General features: G+C 38.8%; 1 protein-coding gene across 1 annotated transcript; it reads right to left on the bottom strand.

Annotated features, from left to right (window-relative positions):
- Nucleotides 1-3,240: 3,240 nt before the first annotated feature.
- Nucleotides 3,241-13,568, bottom strand: gng10 (G protein subunit gamma 10). Its single transcript, XM_003227325.4, has 3 exons — nucleotides 13,360-13,568; nucleotides 5,969-6,100; nucleotides 3,241-4,609 (listed from the first exon to the last, which is right to left on the bottom strand). Exons 1-2 carry the CDS (start codon nucleotides 13,438-13,440, stop codon nucleotides 5,975-5,977), a joined length of 207 nt encoding a protein of 68 aa, XP_003227373.2. The 5' UTR covers nucleotides 13,441-13,568; the 3' UTR covers nucleotides 3,241-4,609; nucleotides 5,969-5,974.
- Between the last annotated feature and the right edge of the window lie 9,095 nt (nucleotides 13,569-22,663).

The raw sequence follows: 22,663 nt of genomic DNA, 5'->3' as shown, positions 1-22,663 counted from the left end.
TTGAATATCTTGAATATATTAAGCAATAATAGTGCCAATTTCCATTTCAGTTTCGGGCTGTAACAACAAAATGTTGAAAAGTCTAAAGATGAGTACTTATGAAAAGCATTGTATAAATCAATGAAATCATTTTGGAATAGGGGAAGCCCACATCAAGTTTAGAGTTAGCACTCGTCCCTTGCGGGACTTTGGGGGAGCAGCATACATCCACCATGCAATCGTTTCACGTAAAACAAATTTAAGTAACAAGACAGCAACATATTCAATTTTACCCCTTCCTGGACTGTTTTAGGCCCAGAAGCAGCCTTTTTAACCAAAAACGAATCTGGAACTCAACATCCTATTTAGTTCCAAGAGAGGCCTTTATTTAATAAGGAGGTAAATAGCCTAGAGAGAGGAATGTAGCAAACTTGTGTGGATGTATTTCCATTGAAGGAAAGGGAAAAAGTTTTAGGGGTAGAGAAAATGGCTCACAAACATGGCCCTGTGTGGCAGAAGTCAGCCTAAGGGTTTCCTGAATTAAAACTTTTACCCCATGAAGGTGGCAAGCTGGCATTTGAAGCAGGATCGACATCAAAGGTCCCTATCACATAATGTTATATGCATTCCATTGTTGGTCTGCCTTCTCTCATGATAAACCTATCCCTATGATTGACGGGCATGCTTCCATCACCTTCCTGGCACAATCAGGCCATTCTGATTCTCTGCCGACATGCAAACACTGAAGTGACATCACAGGGGTTAAACTCTTCTCTCCTACAATTGCTCTCACTATTTCAAAGGCAGCAATTTTTTTATTTTAAGTTGTTTTTTCTCTTATCATATTTTCAAAATTGCTTTACAAAAATATATTTTTTAAAATCTTGAGATTATGTGGAAATAGGAGTGCAGTACCACAGATTGGCGCAGTTGCACAAATGCAGAGACATTTGATAGAGAGGAGGCTCATACTTGTATGTAGCTGGTATTGGGTATCAGGTGACTTCTGAATAATAGCAACTTTATTCCTTAGTCTTGGAATATTTCAAATATTTAAAAATATTCCAGCTAATTACAGTATAGCTTGCTGATATCAAACACTCAGATGACTGTTACGAATAATGAATTGTATTCACAATATACCATCGAATCTTTAGCTAAAAAGATGCCCCTTTATACCCAGGTTCCTAAAATTCAAACAATCTTCATTTTTAAAGGAAATAACCCACTTGTTCCTTCAACAAAGAAATAATTAGGATACAGCTTAGTTTTTGCTGTACCAGAACGTTATGGATAAAACTGTATACCCACTTTGTGCCCAAATGTCACAAATGTTTAAATCTTGTAACACTCAAGCTGCTATACAAATGACTGCCATAAGATATTGGACATTATTAATGCCTTGAGTACAGTAGCACTAAGAGCACACCAGCAGCAACTTATTGTACCTTTTATTGGGTGATGTCAGCTATTATAAAGGGATAAGATAAAGCGTCCTTGAAAATAATGTGTAATGTTTCCTTGTGTTTTTCTCACAGTGAATGGGGCCACATACGTGAATCTGCATTGAAAACAGCTTTGGAGAAGCTTCATAAAACTCAAAATACTGAGTGTTTTAAAATGAGAGAGAAAAATGTGCCAATGTATCTTAAGGGAAGCATCCAGGATGACCTATACTACCAGTAAATGGTCTGCAATTAGTTGAGTAATTCATTAAAGATTTTAGTTACTATTTTGTTTTTCAAGGTTTTGTTTCTGCTTTTTGTTTGTGTTTTTGCACAGGACTTCTCAAGGGTTCCAGAAATACAAAATATGGGGAGATAAAGAGATAGGTAAGTGGTAGAATCCAGTCCTCATACATTTTTAGAAACATGGAACCCAGAGAATGGAAGCAAACTATATTTAATGATGACATCTAAACACAATGCAACCACAAAATAGTGTGGGTTTCAAAAGTATGTATAGAACGTTTGCTATTTTTGGCGCATTTTTGTGGTTTCCAACCTCAGCTTTCTATTTCCACAGATTTGGCAGCACTCATATGGAAAATGTTCTTAGCTGCTGGTCTCAAGAATCTGCTGTTTCAAAGCAAGAGAGATAAATCTTCGACACAATATATAATCATAATTAGGTCAGGCTATCAAGTTGTCTCTGCTTTCTTTTGGGGATATATATAAATCAATAACCCCTTTTCCTTCTTTCCCATCATGCACCAGTGTAGAGCCAGCATGGTGTCAGACTATAACTCTGGATACTAGGGTTCAAATCTGCTCAGCCATTGAAATCCACTGGGTGACTTTGGCCAAGTCACTCTCTCTCTCTCAGCCTCAGAGGTCAAATCCCCTCTGAACAAATCTTGCCATGTAAACTTCCTGATAATTTTGGGTCACCATAAGCTGGAAATGGCACACAACGTATATGAGAATTGTAGCCTAATCCCGTAAAGCACACTAAAGCCAAGCTCGGAAAATAAGAAAAACAGAAAGCTTGTGAGGAGACCATTTTTGCTAAGTATACCCAACTTCATTTTGTAGCTAAATTACAAATATAGTCTTCAGACATCTTTTTGTTACAAACCTGGTTTTATAAATTGTATTCCTAAATTAGCAAAGTGACTGTCAGCTTGTAAAAAAGTACTAATATTGTATTTTCCATTTTTTTCAAAAAAATCTTATTCAAAAGACAGAAAAAGATGTTTCCCCACCACTTAAAATTTTCTGTAAAACTGATCCCTCTACAGGGTAGTCGATAAATATTGTGTTTTTCAATTTTTCTGAAAAATTTGTTTCCCCCTCCCCCGAAAGATTAATGAGTTGTTTTGAGCCCCCTTTGGGGAAATAAAGCGGGGTATAAATAATAATAATAATAATTAAAAAAAAATTCCTCCTTGGATTCAAAATACAGTTGACTCATCACATTAGCAAGTTTAACTTCTATTTGTGGATTTGATTAATAGGAATTTCTACATCCTCCAGTGCAACTCTAGGTCAACCTCTGTCAGACGCAGACCACAGAATTGTGCTGAAGAACCCAGAAAATTCTAGGGAGAACACCTCTCCAAGAGTCTTTAAGTAATCTGGCAGACGTTGACTACACAGACAAACTGGAGGACCCCCCACCCCTCAAGTGCTTTTAACTTATTAGGATCCAATCTAATACCATTGCAAGACACTGTAGGGCCTCACAAGATTTGGATAGATACGGGGTTCATTATCAGAAGTGCTTCTTTTTCATATCACAAACAACATTGGTCAAACTGGATTAGGTAAAGGTTTTTTATTTTTTGAAAAGCTTCTAATATATTAATACATACAATGGTGTGTAAACAGAACATTTGTGTAAAAGTGCTCAATAAACAAAACAAAAAAATCAAAGGCACCCCACCACAAAAATAAATCCAATACTGTTGCAAACCTTGACAAAGTTTGGCCTATGGAACTGGCTGCATTTGTAATGTAGTGTCTTAGTTTGTGACTGGTGAGTTATAAGTTAGAAACTTTCATTTTTAAAAAACACAATACAAAATAAAGGCAAAAGCTTTTAATAGTCAACATTAAAATAATTTAAAACCTCTGTAGATTATTACCTCCTGATTTTAGTGTAGCAACAATGTTTTATAAATAAAATTTGTCTTGCATGTGTCTTCCATTCTTAGGCATGGCCATTGAATGCTAGGCATAGCTGGAGACAGTAGTGGATGGTTCTTGGGCTGGTAGAGGGTATAACTGAGATTGGCATCCCCTTCCCATTTCACTCACAGACAAATTCACATCCACACATTTCTTCCATTCTCACATGCAGAAGCAGTGATTTTCTCTATTACACAAGCACACACCATACCCCGCATTCCTGCACTTGCTCCATCTCAGTATTTGGGGGTGAGGAGGGCTGAACAGTCCTTTCTCTGAGCAAGATCCCATTGCATACCCCACAGGAAACAACTTGAGCATATGCCAATCAATGCATTTCTCTGCTGTTCCCATACCCTTCTGAAGGGAGACAAATTTGGAAGGAATTAACATCCAGTGTGGGTTGCACAAAGCTCTCTATATATGCTGTAAATAACTTGGACTTGCTAAAATTAGATACATTGACCAACGTTTAGGATATTACATGGAGGCCTCCACTTTTGAAAGGAGTTAAGTGTGTGCTCTTCCACTGAAATTAATGGGACATGCACCCAGCCTCATGCTTATTTACTCAACAGATAGTCCTGCTGGTTGCAGCCTTAAAAAGGCTTAAATTTAGCAGTGAACATCTCTCTCTGCTCAGGAAAGACATGCTGTGAGAAGGTACCTTGTGAGTGTCTCATTCAGGCACTACAAATACAGTAACTATGGAACAAGACATTTGGTAGTTTTCTTTTCTAGAACAAAAACAAGTCAAGAGTAGTAGTTGTAGAAAGATGGCTGATTCAATTACAAATGGAAAGGTTTGTTTCCTTATAAAAGGTATTGTACAAGTATTATCAAAAGATCTAATCAGTTACTACAATGATCAAGCAGACTAACAAATATCTAAGGATACAGTTTTGGCCACACAGAGAAGGGCGTAGAGAAAGGGTCCATTGAAAAAAGGAAGGATGCCAGATCTCCAATCATACTTGAAGAGAAATTTCAGATGACCTTTCCTACAGTGTGAGACAAAAAAAATTATTTAAAATAGCTCTTGGCCTTCCCAAGTTATTCACATATCATAATGCAGTGAAGCGTTTATTTGTTCCAATCCTAATTACAAGATGGACAATTTTCAGGGAAGGGGCCTGCAGATGGAGAGGGAAGAACTGAGGGAGAGCCTTTTGAAAAATTTGTTTGGTGGATATGGAAAAAGATGCTAGCAGGAAATTCAGGGAAGTGGAACTAATCTGCCGGCCCTATCCCATGCTCTTCTTATCTTGAAGGAGGAATATGGAATTCTGGACATACATAGGCTATTTTTCTGAGCTATCATGCATTTTCCTTTCCTCTCAATTTGATTTTTACTGGCATGAAGACTAAGGATTTATCAAATTGCTGCCTGTTGTAGTCCTCTTCGGAGTGAGAAGTGTGGGGTACAAATGTGGTAAATAAATAAATAAACTCTTTTTCCAAAGCCTATACTCACTGAAAATAGACCTCTTCCTGTTCCCATGATACACAGCAGCTTCTGATGAGTATCATGAGGTGTTTAGTTTTAAACTGACTTTGTCTTTCTTTTGGTAGTTGAAGAATACTCTGGAGTTTGCTGGAAACTCTTTACCAGGGCTTCAGGGCAGTTTGGACAGCTGGACTGGGTCTGATTCGGCCTGATCTGCTGCCAAGACAGACACTATCATCATCATCATCATTCTCTGTGCTGATCAGTGCTGGGAAAGCCAATGGGACTGTGCCAGTTCACTGATGCTCCTAGCTGGCCACAGAGCTCGCTCTGAGCTGGCTACCATGGGCACCTCCACTGATGCCAGAAGAGGGCATCCATGAATCAGCAACTAGGAATGGAGATTGCCTCCCCTCCTTGATGGTTGCACAGGAGCTTTGTTTTGACATCAGTGGTGTCTGGGGTAGCCAGGAGCTCAGATTATTCTCTGGCTGGCTAGGAGCAATGGAATTAACACAAAGAAGTTGATGGTCCAGCAGTCATCTGTACAATGGCCCTAGATTTGGCTATAAGTGATTAATCTGGGCTGCTCCATGTCAGGTTAACATTGGGCCAAACTGCCTGGTGTAAACATGGCTCAGGCCTCTAATGGAGACTCTACGAAGGAATTTTATGACAATGTGCTCAAAGGAATACTACGCTTTCAGTCTTTGCTCAGCAGACCTTGTGCCTTATGATAAATTGCTTAACTTGCTATCCTAAAGTTCAGAAGCCTTCTGCAGCAAAACCAAGGGGAGGAAGGGATGTCTGGGGTTGGAGAAATAGAAACTCCAACAGATGCATAGGTAGATTTACGTTCTTTGGATACTGGCCTAAAGTCATCAAAAGTCAAAACCTTCCACAATCTTCTTACCTGCCTTCAAAGCAATGCACAGGACCTAGGCTCTCGATATGGGTTGCTTCCCGCAGGAACTCCCACAAGCAAGGCATCTTTGCAAGCATTCTGCATACAGTATTGTTGAAGCTCTGCAGCTGCTTGAGAGACCTGGAAGATGGAAGTCATGGGAGAAATTAATAGGCTATTTATCTTTTTAGAAGTTTTCATGACTTTGTTGCCAACCACAGTATTTATGGCCTACAATCCATATCATCCAATCTATGAACCAGTTCATAGATTAAGATTTTCCAGGGAGGGCCTGCTCTCAGCCCCACCGGCCTCACAGGTGCAACTGGTGGGGATGAGGGACAGGGCCTTCTTGGTGGTGGCCCCATGGCTGTGGAACTCCCTCCCAAGTGAGATCAAGTCGGCCTCCTCCCTCCTGACCTTTAGGAAACAGCTAAAGACCTGGCTGTGGAACCAGGCATTCAGCCCATCATAGGAATATTTAAAGTTGAAGAGAAAGTTGAAAGTGCAATGACCCAGGGCTGTTTAAGGACAACAGCTATGTCTTTGTGTGATATATGATGTTATTTTATGTGATGGTTTAATGTTTTATTAGGGGAGGGTCAACTTTCATGTTTTATGCTGTTTTTTATCAAGGGCATTGAATTGGTCTTACAGAAGCTGAAATCCAATGAAATCTAAAGAATTTAAAAAGTTAAAACTAGTATTTTTACAATAAACCAGAAATGTTTTGGTGCAAACTGATAGAAACATCAAAACCAATTTGGTTAATTTCTAGACTAGCTATTGTCTAGATCCTCTATAAAGGCAGGCCATATACATTACCACCATCGAGAGTTATATCCATTACTATTCATTATGGAACCTAAATGGATATCTCAGGTTCAGATGCTGGGATATTACTCAGATCAAATCAGGATTATAGAGAAATCAGTTAATATTGTATTTGGGGTGTATCTAAAGCCTTTGCTATATAAAAAAGGTCTGTTTCATTATACTCTTCTAATTATCTTCAAAAATAATTACAATTGATAATGCTCTGCTATTTTGGCTTATGGACTTATTTTAACTTCTCTCAATGTTTTCCCTGTGAGCTTTGAAAGTAATGCCATCAGCAGTAATCCCCAACATCAATAGGCTGCCCTGGAAATGTCAGCCTAAAGGGGAACTCTTGTCAGGAGTAATGCAAAAGCACAGCTCAGAATAACAGAGATTGCAAAGAGACTTTTCCAAAGGCTATTACAATAAAACTATATCCAAATTAAAGTCCAAAAGAGAAAAACTAATAAAATGGGGCAATAAAGCAAGCTATAATGAGCACTTCTGGCCAAGAATCAAGTCTTGTACTATTATTTTATTTTAACCATTCGTGTTCTTCCTTATTTGTATTGGCAAATGAATTGGACAGGATATTACATTGAGGATCAAAGCACCACAATGCTTTTCTTATTTTCTTTTCTGTGACAGCCAGTTCTGAGGGAAAGCAGGAGACATAAATGTGGGAACTACTAAGTCAGCCATGGGCAAACTAAGGCCGGGGGCTGGATGCGGCCCTCTGGGCGCTTACCTCAGGCCCTCCTAATTTTCCCTGTCCTCTTGGCATAAGGACACGGCAGCCTTCCCTATGGATTACTCTCAGCCACTGCATGTCTTGCTCTCCTCCTGGCATAAGGATGGTGCAAGCGGCTCCGTCCTTCTGCTGAGAGACAGGTCGAGGAAGGCACAAGGTGGCTGAGAGCCCTCCAGAGCACTCTCAGCCGTCACCTGTCTCGCCCTCCTGCCAGCATAATGCCAAGAGGACAGCCCAAGGAGAGGACGGGGAGCAGTATCAGGGCAGTCACCACATGTTTAGTCTTTCTCCTGGCATAAGGATGGGACAGGAAGTCCTGTTCGTATGCCGGGAGGACAACCTGAAGATGAACCAGGCTCTACCCTACACCCTCCTGGTCCATTCCTTTCCTAGGCCCTCCCCCGCCCAGGGCTGCCATACCCAGCATGTGCCCGGCTGTTCTCCCTCCTGGCCCGGCCCTTCTGGTCAGGCCCGCAATGCGGCCTCAAAGCAAAAATGTTTGCCCATGCATGTACTAAGCTGATGTTCTTTAGGCCCCACATGGAAGGAGTGAGACCTTTTATCTGCTTAATGTTCATTTTCAGGACAATAGGAAATTCATTGTTAAAGTGAATTACTAAGGAAAAGTCATTCACATTTATTCCTTTTTACCTTTAGGTGCAAACCAATGGCAACATCTTACCCCACCAGTTCCATTAAATGAGAATTGTAGAAAAACACCATCCTGTTCTTGTAGAGATCTCATTTATTTCAATGGAGAGTACCCAGGAAATGTTTACTACAGCAATGACATCAATACCTGAAGTTGTCTAGGAACCACACAAATATTACAGAAACATAATTCCTGCCAAGACCCAATTCTGAGATCCAATCATGGGGGAGGGGGTGAGGTATAAATAAATATAAGAACAATAACATTAATAACCTTTCATTTTCTGGTTTCGGAATTGAAAAGGGAGAACCACATCACTTGGCTCTTTATGTGTTATTACTGCATAAGAGGCACAGGTTGGCACTGTGTAGGAAAATGCTTAAACTGAAAAAGACTGTGACTCTTGCACCACATCATCTATCAACTTTACATGAGGTTTGCACTGGGTAAAGGACTGAGGACATAGTAGAGTTGCCAATTCTGGTCTTAAAGAGCATTCTGGTGTCTTTATTAAGAATACAACAAAAGACAAGTGTTTGGAAGGCAATTACATCTCCAGTTGAAAAAGAGAAATGGGGGACGGATGGACAGAGACAGACAGACAGGCAGAGAGAGAGAGATCTTTAAAAATATGCATTTACAGGTTGAGCATCTCTTGTCCAAAACACTTGGAACCTGAAGTGAAGCCGCTTGAGCTTTTTTAAAAATGTGGACTTAATCTGCATCTGCTCTGGTTTGGATCTAAAGTCTTCCATAGTGAAGAAAGTCAGAATGGATGGGAAAGAAGTACATCACCCATCTCTATAACAGCCTTAGGGTCCTTCCAGACAGGCCCTGCATCCCAGGATCTAACTCCAGGTTTTGTTTATCCCAGATTACCTGGCAGTGCAGTCTCATAATCCAATTTAAAGCAGAAAACCTGGGATCAGATCCTGGGATATAGGGCCTGGAAGGGCCCATAGTTTCCAGAAAGAGGTACAGGTTGAGCATCCATTATCCAAAATGTTGGTGATTAGAAGTGTTTCGGATTACAGTATACACACATAACGAGTTACTTTTGTGATAGGACCCAAAACTAAACATGACATGTAATATGGTTCACAGATACATTATAGACATAGCCTGAAGATAATCCTATACAATATTTCTGAATGATGTTTTGTATGAAGCAATGTTTGTGTACAATGTTTGTGATCCATCAGAAAACAAAGATGTCACTATCTCAGCCACCCATGTGGACAATTTGGGATTCTGAAGTATTCTGGAATTCCAGATAACCTGTACAGCAATTATAGTATGCTTACTTAGCAGCCTTCTATGATTTGTTGTTAGATAGAATTAACTTTAACATATTTCCGTGTGTGGTTGTAAGAAATAAAAAATGACAAAGGCTTTAAAGGAGTTTGGAAACACTCTTTTCTTGTTTATTATCATAATCAATGCAGAGGAAGATGTGCCCCACCAGGTCTCATCCCCAAGAAATTCTGAATCTGTAGTCTGACAACAGGAAGAACCAACAGAAGAAAGATGGATGGCAGCAACGAGAGCTAAGCAGGGGAAATCGTGAGCCAATAAATCATTCATGACCATGAGGATGAGATGAATGATTAATAACAATAGGAGAGTTACATCGTGCTTTCAGCTCCAGTGCAAATATGAGCACACAAAGCTTCATAAGCTACAACTCTCTGCACTGTCCCTATTTAAAAATAAAGTCATCATCTATTATTTTCCTGCCAAGTCAATTCAAAATTGAGTTAATGCCATTTTAGTAGTGCTCCCAGGGCAAGATGATTTCCGAATGGAAAGTACATTAATGAGTTACCAAAATATACATAGCTCACAACAGCAGTGAAATTGTCAACTTGTGGACATAGAAAGAACAGTTGAATCCAAGGCAATGAGCATCACTAAGAACATGCCTAGTCAGCCAATAATAATAATAACAACAAAAACAACAACAACTTTATTTTTGTATCCTGCCTCCATCTCCCCAAAGGGACTTGGGGCGGCTAAACTTTGTATCTGTCACACATGACTATCAATACTTTCCCAAATGGGAGAGTGAAAAACCATAAATAAAGAAATTGATAATTTTTTAATCCGAGAGAACGCAACTATAAATTTATAGGTCTTCCAGCATGACTCTATGGACAATTTCCACAGAAAGCTAATCACAAATCACATTAGAAGACTTAGAAATTCCTAGAAAGGATATTTCAAATCAAATCTGTGAGTAGTAGTAAAATCCGCAAATGTCAAAACCACAAATGAGGAGGGGTGGCTGTAGTTTTCTCCTTTTATATGTTGTTGAGAGCTTTTCAAAATCAAACTAGACTTCCAGAAAAAGACCTGTTCAGTCAATTTACTATTACCTTAATCTTGGTTCTAACTAGTTCACCATCCATGAATGTGAGGAACTTTTATTATCAGATTTGGAAACAAAATCCACTGGAAGATCCCAAACTGGAGAAAAGGGAGGATGATCTTGTGAACAAACCTTAGCCCTTCTCTTCTTGAGTGATCTTTTTGCTACTGAGATGCTTATCGATCTATTCAACTACACATGCTCACAATTTTTTGTGACTAATTTGTCTTGAAGATCTGCCTAAATTTTGAAAGGTGACTTTTGTTGTTCTATGGAAAGTGTAATCTAATAAAACAAAGATCACAGAGCCTATTGAAAAGATCTACTCAACATAGATTATACAAAGGCTATTCCTTGTAACAAAACAATGTGACCAAGGAAGAGCACCATTTTCCCATGTCCTTATCATTAGGAACAAAGCCTGTATCTCAAGACCAGATTCAGAAAGACAACCCAAAGAAAGGCAGCATGTGAATGAAAGCATTAAACTCAGCTGCTGTCAGAACAGAAAAGGAAATACTCTAACTCCCTTAAACAATACCTATTCATTTTTCCCAATCATGTTCCTAATTTGGAACAGAATTCTCTCATTTTTCCTAAGTGAAAAGCTGTGTTTGTGTGTGTTAACTGTAATAAGCATCACTTATATAATAAGCTCCATATTTCTCAAATAAACTATGGTATTGTGAATCCAATTGTTAGTTCCTATTAGAATAGAGGCATGAAAACAATAAGTTGATACACAACTGTTGATTTACCAGTTTTACATTGATTTAGCAGATCTAATCAAGTTGGGAATAATGACTGGATTAAGTTCACAGAATCAGAAAAAAGGCATTTAAATGTAACACAATAATGAATGGGCAATTTAAGGGCACTAGCTCCACAATAAAGGCATTCATCACAGTGCCATTCTGTCAAAAAATGGATAATATCCCATACAACTAACCATTCAACAATGTGGATACTTATTCAGTTAAATCTAGGAAATGTTTACAAGACTATAAAAGCAAGGGCAGCAAGTTACTTGACATAATCCAATGCCAGCAGTACCTGCAATAAATGCACATCCCTATGACCACCATTTCATATACACTATGTAGGAATAGGAACAATAGGCCACAGAAGTCATAGCAGCAACAGAAGAAAAAATAAAGCTGACAAAAGAAAACCCTGCCCTTCCCAGCAGCCTCAGTCAACATATTCACATACTCTTCAGGAATGCCATAAACAAGCAATGGCTCATGGCTGACAATTTAAAAAGTATAGCCACAATTAGCTGTCTCTGTGCAGCATGATCAAAGCCCAAACCCCACTTGCAAATTTTTCTACTCATTTTGCCACACTTGTCTACTACTACTGGGATCTTTAATCCTGCTGTTAAGGGTATATACATTGTTTTTAAGGGGGAGTGTGAACGAAAATCTATATTTATATGTTGTTATGGGTATATTCTTTTTTGGGGAATAAAATGGCAAAAAACTTAATTGGGACAGATAAACTGTTCAGGGTGTGCACATTTTTTCTGGGACATGTCATCTATTCAGAGCTGCAATGTGGACCAAATCCTGCTATAAAGGGTGAATGCACTGTTCTGAGCTGTCACAAAGTGTTAGAAACTCTTAATGATGTGTAGTTTTTATATATAACTCTTAAAGCTGTATTCATTTTTTGGAAGAAGAAATAATCCAGACCTATATGCTGTTCAGGATGTGCATATTTTCTGGGACAAGCTGTATATTCAGACTTTGGTAGTGTTCCGTTAGCCTGAATTTTTATAAACTGTTCAGGGCATTCACATGTTTTATATATAAACTATAATTAAATATATAGTTTATATATATAAACTAGGAGCCTTGTGAACTGCTGACCTGAAGGTTGGGTTGCTGACCTGAAGATTGCCGGTTCGAATCCGCGAGACGTGGTGAGCTCCCGTCTGTCAGCTCTAGCTTGCGGGGACATGAGAGAAGCCTCCCATTAACACATCCGGGCATCCCCTGGTTAACGTCTCTGTAGATAACCAATTCTGTCACACCAGAAGCAACTTGCAGTATGTTCTCAAGTCGCTTCTGATATGAGATATATCCATCTATCTATATACTGTTAAGAGTGTACACATGTTTCTTGAAAAATAAAATATTAGGGGGAAAATATTTTCCTGGGACAAGCTGCTTATTTTGAGCTCTTAAGAGTGTACACGTTTCTTGAAAAATAAAATATTAGGGGAAATATATTTTCCTGGGACAAGCTGCCTAATTTGAGCTCTTTTAGGGCCCTTCCAGACAGGCCCTATGTCCCAGGATCTGATCCCAGGCTTTCTTATTTAAAATGGATTATATGAGTCCACACTACCAGATAATCTGGGATAGAGAAAAACTGGGATAGAGAAAACCTGGGATCAAATCTTGGGATATAGGGGCAGTGTGGAAGACTGTTAAAAATGTATACAATCTAATACAAAAAAAATTTTTTTTAAACAAATCCAGACTCACAAGCAGTTCGGTGTGAACACATCTTTCTGTGACACACAGTTATAAACTGTTAGGCATGTCTGGATTTTTTATATAAGCTCTATTCTAGGGGGGGGGGGGGATAGAAACAGAAATCGAGATATATATAAGATTTTTTTTTCCTGAGGAAAAAATATCAGTTCATAGCTGTTATAAACTCATGAGGGTGTATATCCTTCTTGGTTGAGGGGGGGGAGGGCTGAGGAGACAAAGAAGGCCTTTGTGTGTGAGAGAGAGAGACAGAGAAGCTCCCCATTCCCTTCTCTTCCCTTGGCTTCCCTTCCCTTTGGGGCCTCTTACCCGGATCCTCTCCACGGCGGCCTCCAGCTTGAGCTGCTCCACCAGGCGCTGGAGAGTGCTGAGGCTGGAAGTGGAAGACATGCTGCTGTTGCTGCTCCTGCCTCTTCCTCAGTCGGCCTCAGTCTAAGGGAAAATGGGGAGGAGGAGGAGGCCCAGATCCCGCCTTTCTCTCTCTCAGAAGGACTCTCTGGCTGCTGAGGGGAGGGAAGAAAAGGCGGGCAGTCCCTCCCTCGACGCCATGAGGAGGGAAAGGCCCAGGAACAGCACCGCCCTCCGTCAGTTCCCTCTCAGGTTTGGGATCCCTCTTGGCGCTTCTTTTTTTGCCTGTTGTGGCAGCAGATCCCATAGGCCCTTCTGAGGGAAAGTGTTCAAGCCACATTTCCTCAGAAACAGCTTTGCCCTGGAAACTAGGGGCCCTTCCACACAGGCCCCATATCCCAGGGGCTTTCACCCTCATTCCCGGGACTTAGAAACTTTACTTTTGAGGATCTTAATTCCTTTTTCCATCCTCCCTCTTTTACCCTCATTCCCAGGAGTTAGAAACTTTACTTTTGAGGATCTCAGTTCTTTTTTCTATCCTCCATCTTTCACCCTCATCTCCAGGAATTAGAAACATTACTTTTGAGGATCTTTCTTTTCCCCCCATTGTCCACCTTCACCCCCATTCCCAGGAATTAGAAACTTCTATTCTTTTGAGGATCTTAATTCTTTTCCCATTGTTCATCTTTCACCCTCATTCCCAGGAGTTAGAAACTTTACTTTTGATGATCTTAATTCTTTTCCCGTTGTCCACCTTTCATCCTCATGCCCAGAAGTTAGAAACTCTTTTATTTTTGAGGATCTCAATTCTTATTCCACCCTCCATCTTTCACCCTCATACCCAGAAATTATAAACTCCTTTGCTTTTGAGGATCATAATTCTTTTCCCATTGTCCAGCTTTCACCCTCATATCCAGAAATTAGAAACGTCTTCAGTTTTGAGGATGTTTATAGTTCTTGGTTACTTCATTTTCATCCCACCTTACTCCCAAGGCAGCTAACAGTTTTTTTTTCCACTGTCCACCTTTCACCATCAGAAATAACAATTAGAAATAACTTTAGTCTTGAGTTGCTTTATTATATGTATTATTATTTATTTTATTTTTATCCCACTTTTCTCCTGATAAAGCAACTCAAGGCAGCTAATAATCCTTTTCTCACTGTCCAGCTTTCGCCTCCAGATATAGAAATTAGAAACTACTTTACTTTAGTTAAGGATCTCTAAACCTCACTAGCCTAGTTTCCAGTATTCCTCGCAACCTCTGAGGATGCCTGGTATAGATGTGGGTGAAATGTCAGGAGAGAATGCTTCTGGAACATGGCCATACAGCCCGGAAAACTCACAGCAACCCAAAGCTCTGAATTTTGCACATGTCTGCAAATGATTTTGATATGCTCTATTGTGTTCAAGTTTCATTTTCAAAACTTGTTTTAGACATTTTTTATTTTGTAATATGTGTCTGAGTGAGATTCTTAGGGATTAAAATGTAAACTGTAAGAAAGGTGTTAAACTCTCTTAATAGAATTTCAAAATACTGCACTTTGTTGATATGAAAGCCCTATTACACTACACCATTATAGCACTATTATGAGTAGTTGAGCCCTTAGTAGAGGCAGGCACTTCATCCTGGCTAAAGTGGATTTCAAAAGCCGTTTGTAATATAGTAAGTGGTGGGCATTTTTAATTGCTATTCATAACAAAAACAGTCAGATCTTCCATTGAGTTTGCCAAAATTTGGGACTAAAATAGATTTTAGCTTATTGGATTTCAGCCACTGTTTCCCAGCAGCACCTGGCTTGAATTCTTGTGGATTATCTGATAATCTCAAGAAAATAATAATTATATTTGGAGTATTACCAGCCTTTTTTTAAAGCCCAAACTTTAAACTGCAAAAATACATAGTCCAGCTGGTACTAAGTACATTTACACATTACTCATTTAAATGGGAAATCTCTTAATTGCAATGAGTGGGACATAACAGGAGTGAATTCTTACCAAACTATGCACCATAATATTTCACCACTTAAACGTGTTTTGAGGAGAAACAAAGAATGCTTTTTCTGGTTTTGTTTTTTTTAATTCAGGGATCAAGTTGGAAAAGATAGTACACTGTTCAAACATTCTGCTGTTTTTCAGTTACAAGTTACATAACTTGTAACTTGAACCCAGCATTAGGTTAGTTTTATAAATAAACATATGTGTGTGTATGTGTCTTCAGGTTACCTGTCAATCTATGGTGACCCCACGAATTTAATAGGCTTTTCTTAGACAAGGAATACTCAGAGGTGGTTTTGCCAGATCTTTCCTCTGAAATGCAGTATTAATTAGTAGTATCCCACCCAAGCAATAGCCAGAGGCAATTGCTTAGTTTCCAAGATTAGATGGAATCTGGTAACTTTAAAATATTTAGGCTTTAGGTGGTTGATATCCTATGAATTAAAAATTATAGATGGTTCTGTGATAATAGCTTTGCAGTTGTTGATTAGTTTATTTGACTAAGTGATACAGCTTTGCATTGCTCACTTATTTATTACTGTAATATGAATTCATTAAACAATTCATAAAAAATAGGAACCCTAAACAGGTGCCTATGGAAGGGTGCCTTGCAAAACTCTCAAAGCATAGACCAAAAAATTAACAATTGTTGGAACATAATATTAGAAAAATAAATTCTATGCATTGGGTGTTATAAGGCTAAATGCTATCCTCCAAACAATTGTAGAGAGGCACTCAAGAGCATGAGTTCATCATTTAATGCTCCTTTGACCTGGCTAATATATTAGTGGGACAAGGAAGCTTACCCTCATAGGTTATAGTCCACCACAGGCTCTATAACCTAGGCCATGCATTAAACAATTAGATTCCCCCCTCCCAAAAACAACAACAACAACAAATAAGATGAGAGGCTGCAAAAAAGGTAGGAGCCTAAGGTATCTCAAGTTAGGATTATCCATGCCATCATATCTACATTTTCCACATATGTTTGTGATAGCTGGGCAGTGAAGAATACTGGAAGGGAGCAAATCAGCTCATTTGAAATATGATGCTGGAGAAGAGTTCTATGGATGCCATGGACTGCTAAAAAGACACATAGGTGGGTCCTACAGCAATTAAGCCTGAACTGCCCCTGGAATCAGATGGCTAAAGTGAGACTATCATACCTCATGGGAACATGTACACTAGAAGGATAATAATGCTTGGTAAGGTAGAAGGCAGTAGGAAAAGAGGAAGACCACGTTTTGGATTAAGAGACTCAATCAAAGGAAGCAATATCCCAGGTCTAGAACCTAACCCACAGACTGATAAGGTGACTTAGAGGTCTCTCATTCATAAGGTAGCCATAAATCACAGTTGACTTGATAGCAGTTAAGACTTGAAAACATGGCTCTTCCACTGTGCCTTTGGTGAGTAATTTCTGTTATTTTTGTGTTACTCCCACCCCGAACATCTATCCTCTAGATTACCCCACTTCCATATGTCCCTGCCCACAGTGGAGTACCCCTATGTCCCTCTCACTCCAGGTTTTATCTTTGTGTTCACGTGGCCTGCCCTTGTTTTACTGTTTTTTGATTTCTTGATGTAATGCCTATTATCATTTATTGTATTTTTAATGGTGCTATGTTATGTTGTTTTATATTTTGTTATATTGTATTGCTCTGGGCATGGCCCCATGTTAGCCGCCCCGAGTCCCCGTTGGGGAGATGGTGGCGGGGTATAAATAAAGTATTATTATTATTATTATTATTATTATTATTATTATTATTATTATTCTCAAGATCACTATATCTCACCCTCAGGGAAGATCTAGGAGTAAGGAAAAGGGGAATAAAGTTGATCTGAGATATTGTCAAATTTGTATGACAGGATTTGTAACACCCAGATATATTCATTACAATCTTAAAACTGCAGATCTGTGTTTATACTCATTTTTTAACCCTCTTGTTTCTGTATTCTTAATGCTCTTCACACCAATTACCATGTTGAATGCTTCTTGTACTCTGCTTTAGTTCTGTAAAGTCCTAGACTCTTAACTATTTTCTCTTAATATGTGTTGGCTTGTCAGTCTCATGAAATGTGAACCTAAGGAATAAAGTATACATATATACACACAAGGACAATTTGACTTGTGTTCACATACAATGTTATGAGGTAATGCTGGATAAATATGACTTGAGCAAGCTTTTAAGGAGGGAGATGAGGTGTCAACCAAGAGTGCTCAATTTGATTTGAAATTTATTTTTGAGCTTCCTAGTGGTTTTCTTTGGCAAAAATAGGGGTTTTCTCTGGCAAAATTGTAGTGTTTTGTGTAATCAGAGAAAGTGGACAAGGTTAGGCAGTGAATTATGAATTAGGACAAGTCCATATGGCTTCCTGGGCAATTCAAAATGGTCAGAGATGCCAAAGGTGAATTCTGCTGAGGATATGCTGAATATTTCCAGGGCTTCAAGCTCCATAGGCAGCCAACCAAGTTTGGGGATTTCTGGAAACCTAGGGAGGAACAGGAAGACCTTTTTGCAAACCTTGAAGTCTAGCTTAAGCAATTGAGGCTTGAATGTTTGTAAAGATCTTGCAGAGAATTAGTGCCTGGGAGAGCACCAGTATATCCAGCCATTGCTCTTCTCACCCGTTGTGCATTTTTGTGTGTTGTGGGGAAAATCCTGTGAATGCTCATATTTCTGTCAGCACATTGTTCTGCAAACCTTGAGACTCTTCCAAACTAGTTGTTACCTTCTTTTTGTATTTACTTCTCAACCTTATCCAGACTAAACATACCTAGTGCCCTAACCTGCTCATCATAGGGCATGATTTCCTGACCTTTCACTGTTTTGGTCATCTTCCTTTCGATATTTTCCAGCTTTTCAGTTTCCAATTTCTTTCAGGCTAGTATGAATTCACCAACAACACTTCTCTATGGAAGAACAGAGAGAAAGGACTTGATCCCACAAGAGAAGTAAAATGTTTGAGATTGTTGGCTTTCCCTTAAGCTTCGTCATGCCCCATTTTGAAAGTAAATGGAAGATTTTCCTACCCCATCATACCTAGTCCCTTTCTCTGCTTTCTTTAAAATTTATCTGTTTGATTTGCCATCACACAGAAGACACATGTCTCCTCCTACGTTTTCTTTGGATAGAAAAATCCTATGTGTTCTGTCTTGTTGAAATACTTAACACAAGATTCCATTAATGAGATTTCTTGTATTTGCAAGCATATTTCATTTACTATAAGTATAAGGCATATTTCATTTGCTATAATCATAGTCAGATATCTCTCAATTAAAAAGTGAAATCTATTTATTTCGTATTTGAAAAGAGATCTATTACCATCCATTCCTCCTCAGTCCCAAAATGGTAATGTTGGAAGAAAGGAAACAATACTGACCAATCTCAACTCCTCTCTTTATGTTGACGTCATTGTTTTATTTACAAACAGGCAAGGGGAGATTCCCATTACATGTTAAATTGGACATTTTTACACATCTCTACGCAGGGAATTTAAAAAGAAGTCGATTGCCAATCAATTTAGGAATCGTGGGAAAAACCCACACTTCAGAAACAGCAAAATAGCTAGAACCCACGATTGAAGCTTGCATCATGTGATGGGCTCCATGGGTTGCCGATTCTTAAATGTGTAGAAACACTGAAGTTATTGTGTGTCATGAAATCAAAAGCCTAGCTTTAGAGGGAATGGTTACTTCCTATTCACACCCAGCAAGATCTCATCAGTCTTCTTATATGGAAAGGAAATGGGTCCCTTTTCTTTGACATGAACCAGAATGGGTGGATGGCTTTTTCTGGGCCTATGCAGTGAAATCCCAAATCACTTTGCAGTCCAGTCTAGGGCCAGTTGTGAGGTTGGTGTATGTCACATCATTAATGCAGGGAGCTGATACACTTGCTTTTGTGGAACAAGGATCTTCACTCACTTTGCAATTCCAGTTGTACACTACCATGACAGAGCCGGACCACAAGAAGTCTGTTTAATCTAGCAGTGTTTCCCAGGAATTTTTACTTACAATCAGGTGTATTTTTCTGCTCTGGTGAAAAGATTTTCATTTTATATTTTTAAGTTTTGTAGTGGCATGTGGAAAAATAACAGCAATCACTTTGATAAAGATGAGCTGTTGAGAGAAAACCTCAAATTCAGAAAACAGAGTGCCTTTCCAGGCCTGTTTTAGCTTCCCCTAGCCAGTTTCCCTCATAGCCTTCACACACCTCTACCACCTTGCCTTTCTTCAAAACATCAGCCCTCATCTCTAGCTTCAGGCTTAGTTTGAAAAGGAAGCATTGTGTGGGCATTTATGCTAATCTACTAAACAAGTACAGTTCGGCTTCTCTTCTCCCATGGAAATGGCCCTCCTGTACAGATTAATGGTTCCCATCATGTCTGTTCTGTCTGCTAAGAAAACTCCACCATTGCAAGGGGATGCTGCATTTAATGAGCTCAATGGCAACATATGTTAATTCCTTCCAGTATTTTATAGGCACCTTTAAAAATTTCTCCTTCCGAGTTTGGGGAATTCCTTGCAACTGCAACTTAACACTGCCTTTCTTCCAGTTCTTTAAAGAAGATGAATCAGAATCACTTGAGTCAGCCTAAACTATTAACTGCAAGTATTTGTTAAAGATTAGTGTTTGGCATTTTCCAGGAAACACATAGTGACAGTTTCTAAAGATTTCAAGATTTTGCTGTCAGAAGCCTTTCTTGGTCTTTAATATTGTTGAATTGCCTAAAGTAATTCTTTTCAAATATAATTACAACTAGCAGTAAATTATATTTTATCACATATCCACTGTCCCTTCTCTTTTCCATCTGTTCTTGCCTCAGACACCAATCAATGCATTCATATCTCAATTTAACACTCCAACTGTCAGACCAGATGGGAAGTCTCCACATTCTACTTGGTAGAACATTCAGACGAGTTTAATGCTTCTTAAATTAATCTAAATCAATTTCTCCAGTACAAGTCCCCATCCCTTTTCATCTTCTTTAGAACATCACTGTACAGTTATCAGCATGCCTTGCATTAAAAAATAGACCTTTGGAAATTATTGTTTCTGAGAGACTAAAGTATCTTTCCAGATTAGTCCTCCTTTTCAACCCAAGCTACTTCAAATACTCAATGTAGAAATAGAGATGAGAACTGTGTATATAGTATTCCCTCAAGCTCAATGGAGAATTGAGATATACATCCAACAAAACTCCCTTTTTAAAGCTCTGTTATTTTGGTGTGTATATAGATTATAATTCAATTTAAATCTGATCTAGAGGTGTCATATTCTGCACTAGTCAAACCGTCTGGAGTACTGCATTCAGTTCTTGGCATATAATTTTAAGGATATAAATAATGAAGCAGATTCAGAGAAGAGCAAAAAGGATCCTAAGAGCTGCAGAGGACAAAACAGGAAAAGGTTAAAAGAGATGAACATGTTCAGCTTGCTGAAGGGGTGACAGGAGTATATTCTCTAAATCTATTGTCTCAAAGGCAGATTGGGCTTGTTCTCTACTGTACCAGAAGGTAGACCCAGGTGTAATAAAGTTACCAAAGGGGAGATTTTAATTGAATAGAAAGTTCTTGACAATAAGAGCAGTTTAGCAACGAGCCAATTGCTTACAAAGCTAGTAGGGTCTCATTCTCTCCATTGTCAAAAAGAGGCTGGTGATGCTTTAGCTGAAAATCCTGCAGTGAATGGGGAATTGGACTCAATGATTCATGGGTCCCTTCCAACTCCTTGAGGGTATCTATCAGACTTCAATTTCTTAGTACATGTAGGCAAGTAGGAAAGAAAAGGTTGCTTACCTGTAACTGTGTTTCTCCGAGTGGTCACCTGTGAAATTTGCACATATGGTATCCCTCAGCCTATGTGAGGCAAGTAGGAAAACAACACGTTTTCCATTATTAAATCACCCCTGGAACTTAAACCCAGTTTTGAGTATTTAACCAACATGCCATGTATAGGTTTAAAAAAAGGTTAATTACACTATGTAACAAAATTTGAAATAAATTCTGTTTCTGGTTTGAAAGTGTTATTTCCTGATTAATTGTGTGGTACTTACTTTGAAAGTAGTTGTTATACTCCAGAAACTTTATTTTTGTGGCTGCCACAAACTATGTTGAATTGGTTTAGACTATGAGATATTCATTGAAAAACTATAGCAAAATGTCCTGCAGGATGCCCCGCAAAAACAAGGTCTTTGCAGTTTAATGTTTTCCATGTTTTTATGATAGACCCAATTAGGAAATGACATTTATAACCCAGGAACAAAAATAGTGTTACCTAGTGTTATAGATCATAGTAGTTGTTCAATTCCAAAATCTGAGAGAATAAAGTTGGGTTGGTTTGATCACTCCCTATAATGATGAAACCATAGCATTTGCAAACAGCTATGTAGTTCAGATAAGACCTCTTCAAAACAAGAGAGGTATCAGCATGCTCCTGGAAAAGGGGGAAACAAGAGAAGCAGACAGAGCTGTGGAAACTCCTTCCTTAGAAGCCTTTTAAACAGAGGCTGGCTGGCCATCTGTCAGGGATACTTTGATTGTGCTTTTCCTGCATGGCAGGGGGTTGGACGAGATGGCTCATGTGGTCTCTTCCACCTCAATTATTCTATCATTTTAGGCTTATTAATTTCCCTGCCAAGAATATTTCTCTTCACCAGTTACTTTGTGTAACCTGTTCCCATCAAGGTACCTAATTTTCCATCACAGCTATTCAAAGGTAAGAACTATACATCTAAGACCTGCTGCCTGGGCTTTTCCCTGCCATCTTCATTTTCCCCTTGTGTGTCATATTTAAATTTGTAAGCCTGAAATTTGTGAGCAGAAAAGGATTGATCTATGTTAATTGCAATAGGACACTTTTTGGCTAAAATGCATGGTAAAATAGTCCAAAAAATGGTTTCAGAATCTCCACAAGCTAAGATTTCACATAGCAGCAAAAATATTCTTTAATTAGCAAAAATGTGCACAAGGATTCACCACTATGGCACCCTGAGAGTGATTCTGAGTATCATACTTGTTGTCATTGTTTCACACAGTGTATCCATTTTGCGTTTTCATAATATATTCATCTTAAAATCTAGGCTATAATACCTGAGGTATTTTGTGAAATACTGCTGGAAATCCATCTTTGGTATCTCAATTTGATGCATGTAAGAAACATGTAATTAGATTTTAATCACTTTTTGAAACTTTGAATAATTTACTACAATTTACAAAAGGATTGAAAACCCACGATAGGGATTTGGGGATGTGAAAAGTAAAAT

The sequence above is a fragment of the Anolis carolinensis genome, chromosome 2, assembly GCF_035594765.1.
Source record: "Anolis carolinensis isolate JA03-04 chromosome 2, rAnoCar3.1.pri, whole genome shotgun sequence".
Taxonomy (NCBI): Eukaryota; Metazoa; Chordata; class Lepidosauria; order Squamata; family Dactyloidae; genus Anolis; species Anolis carolinensis.
Note: the sequence above shows the minus strand (reverse complement) of the source record. Positions and strands in the feature narration are given on the sequence as shown.

Bases quoted from the DNA above. Each gene is read 5' to 3' on its own strand.
- gng10 (XM_003227325.4), bottom strand. From the start codon at position 13,440: ATGTCTTCCACTTCCAGCCTCAGCACTCTCCAGCGCCTGGTGGAGCAG. The intron at 6,101-13,359 runs GTAAGAGGCCCC...TCCATCTTCCAG, and splicing joins CCGCCGTGGAGAGGATCCGG to GTCTCTCAAGCAGCTGCAGA.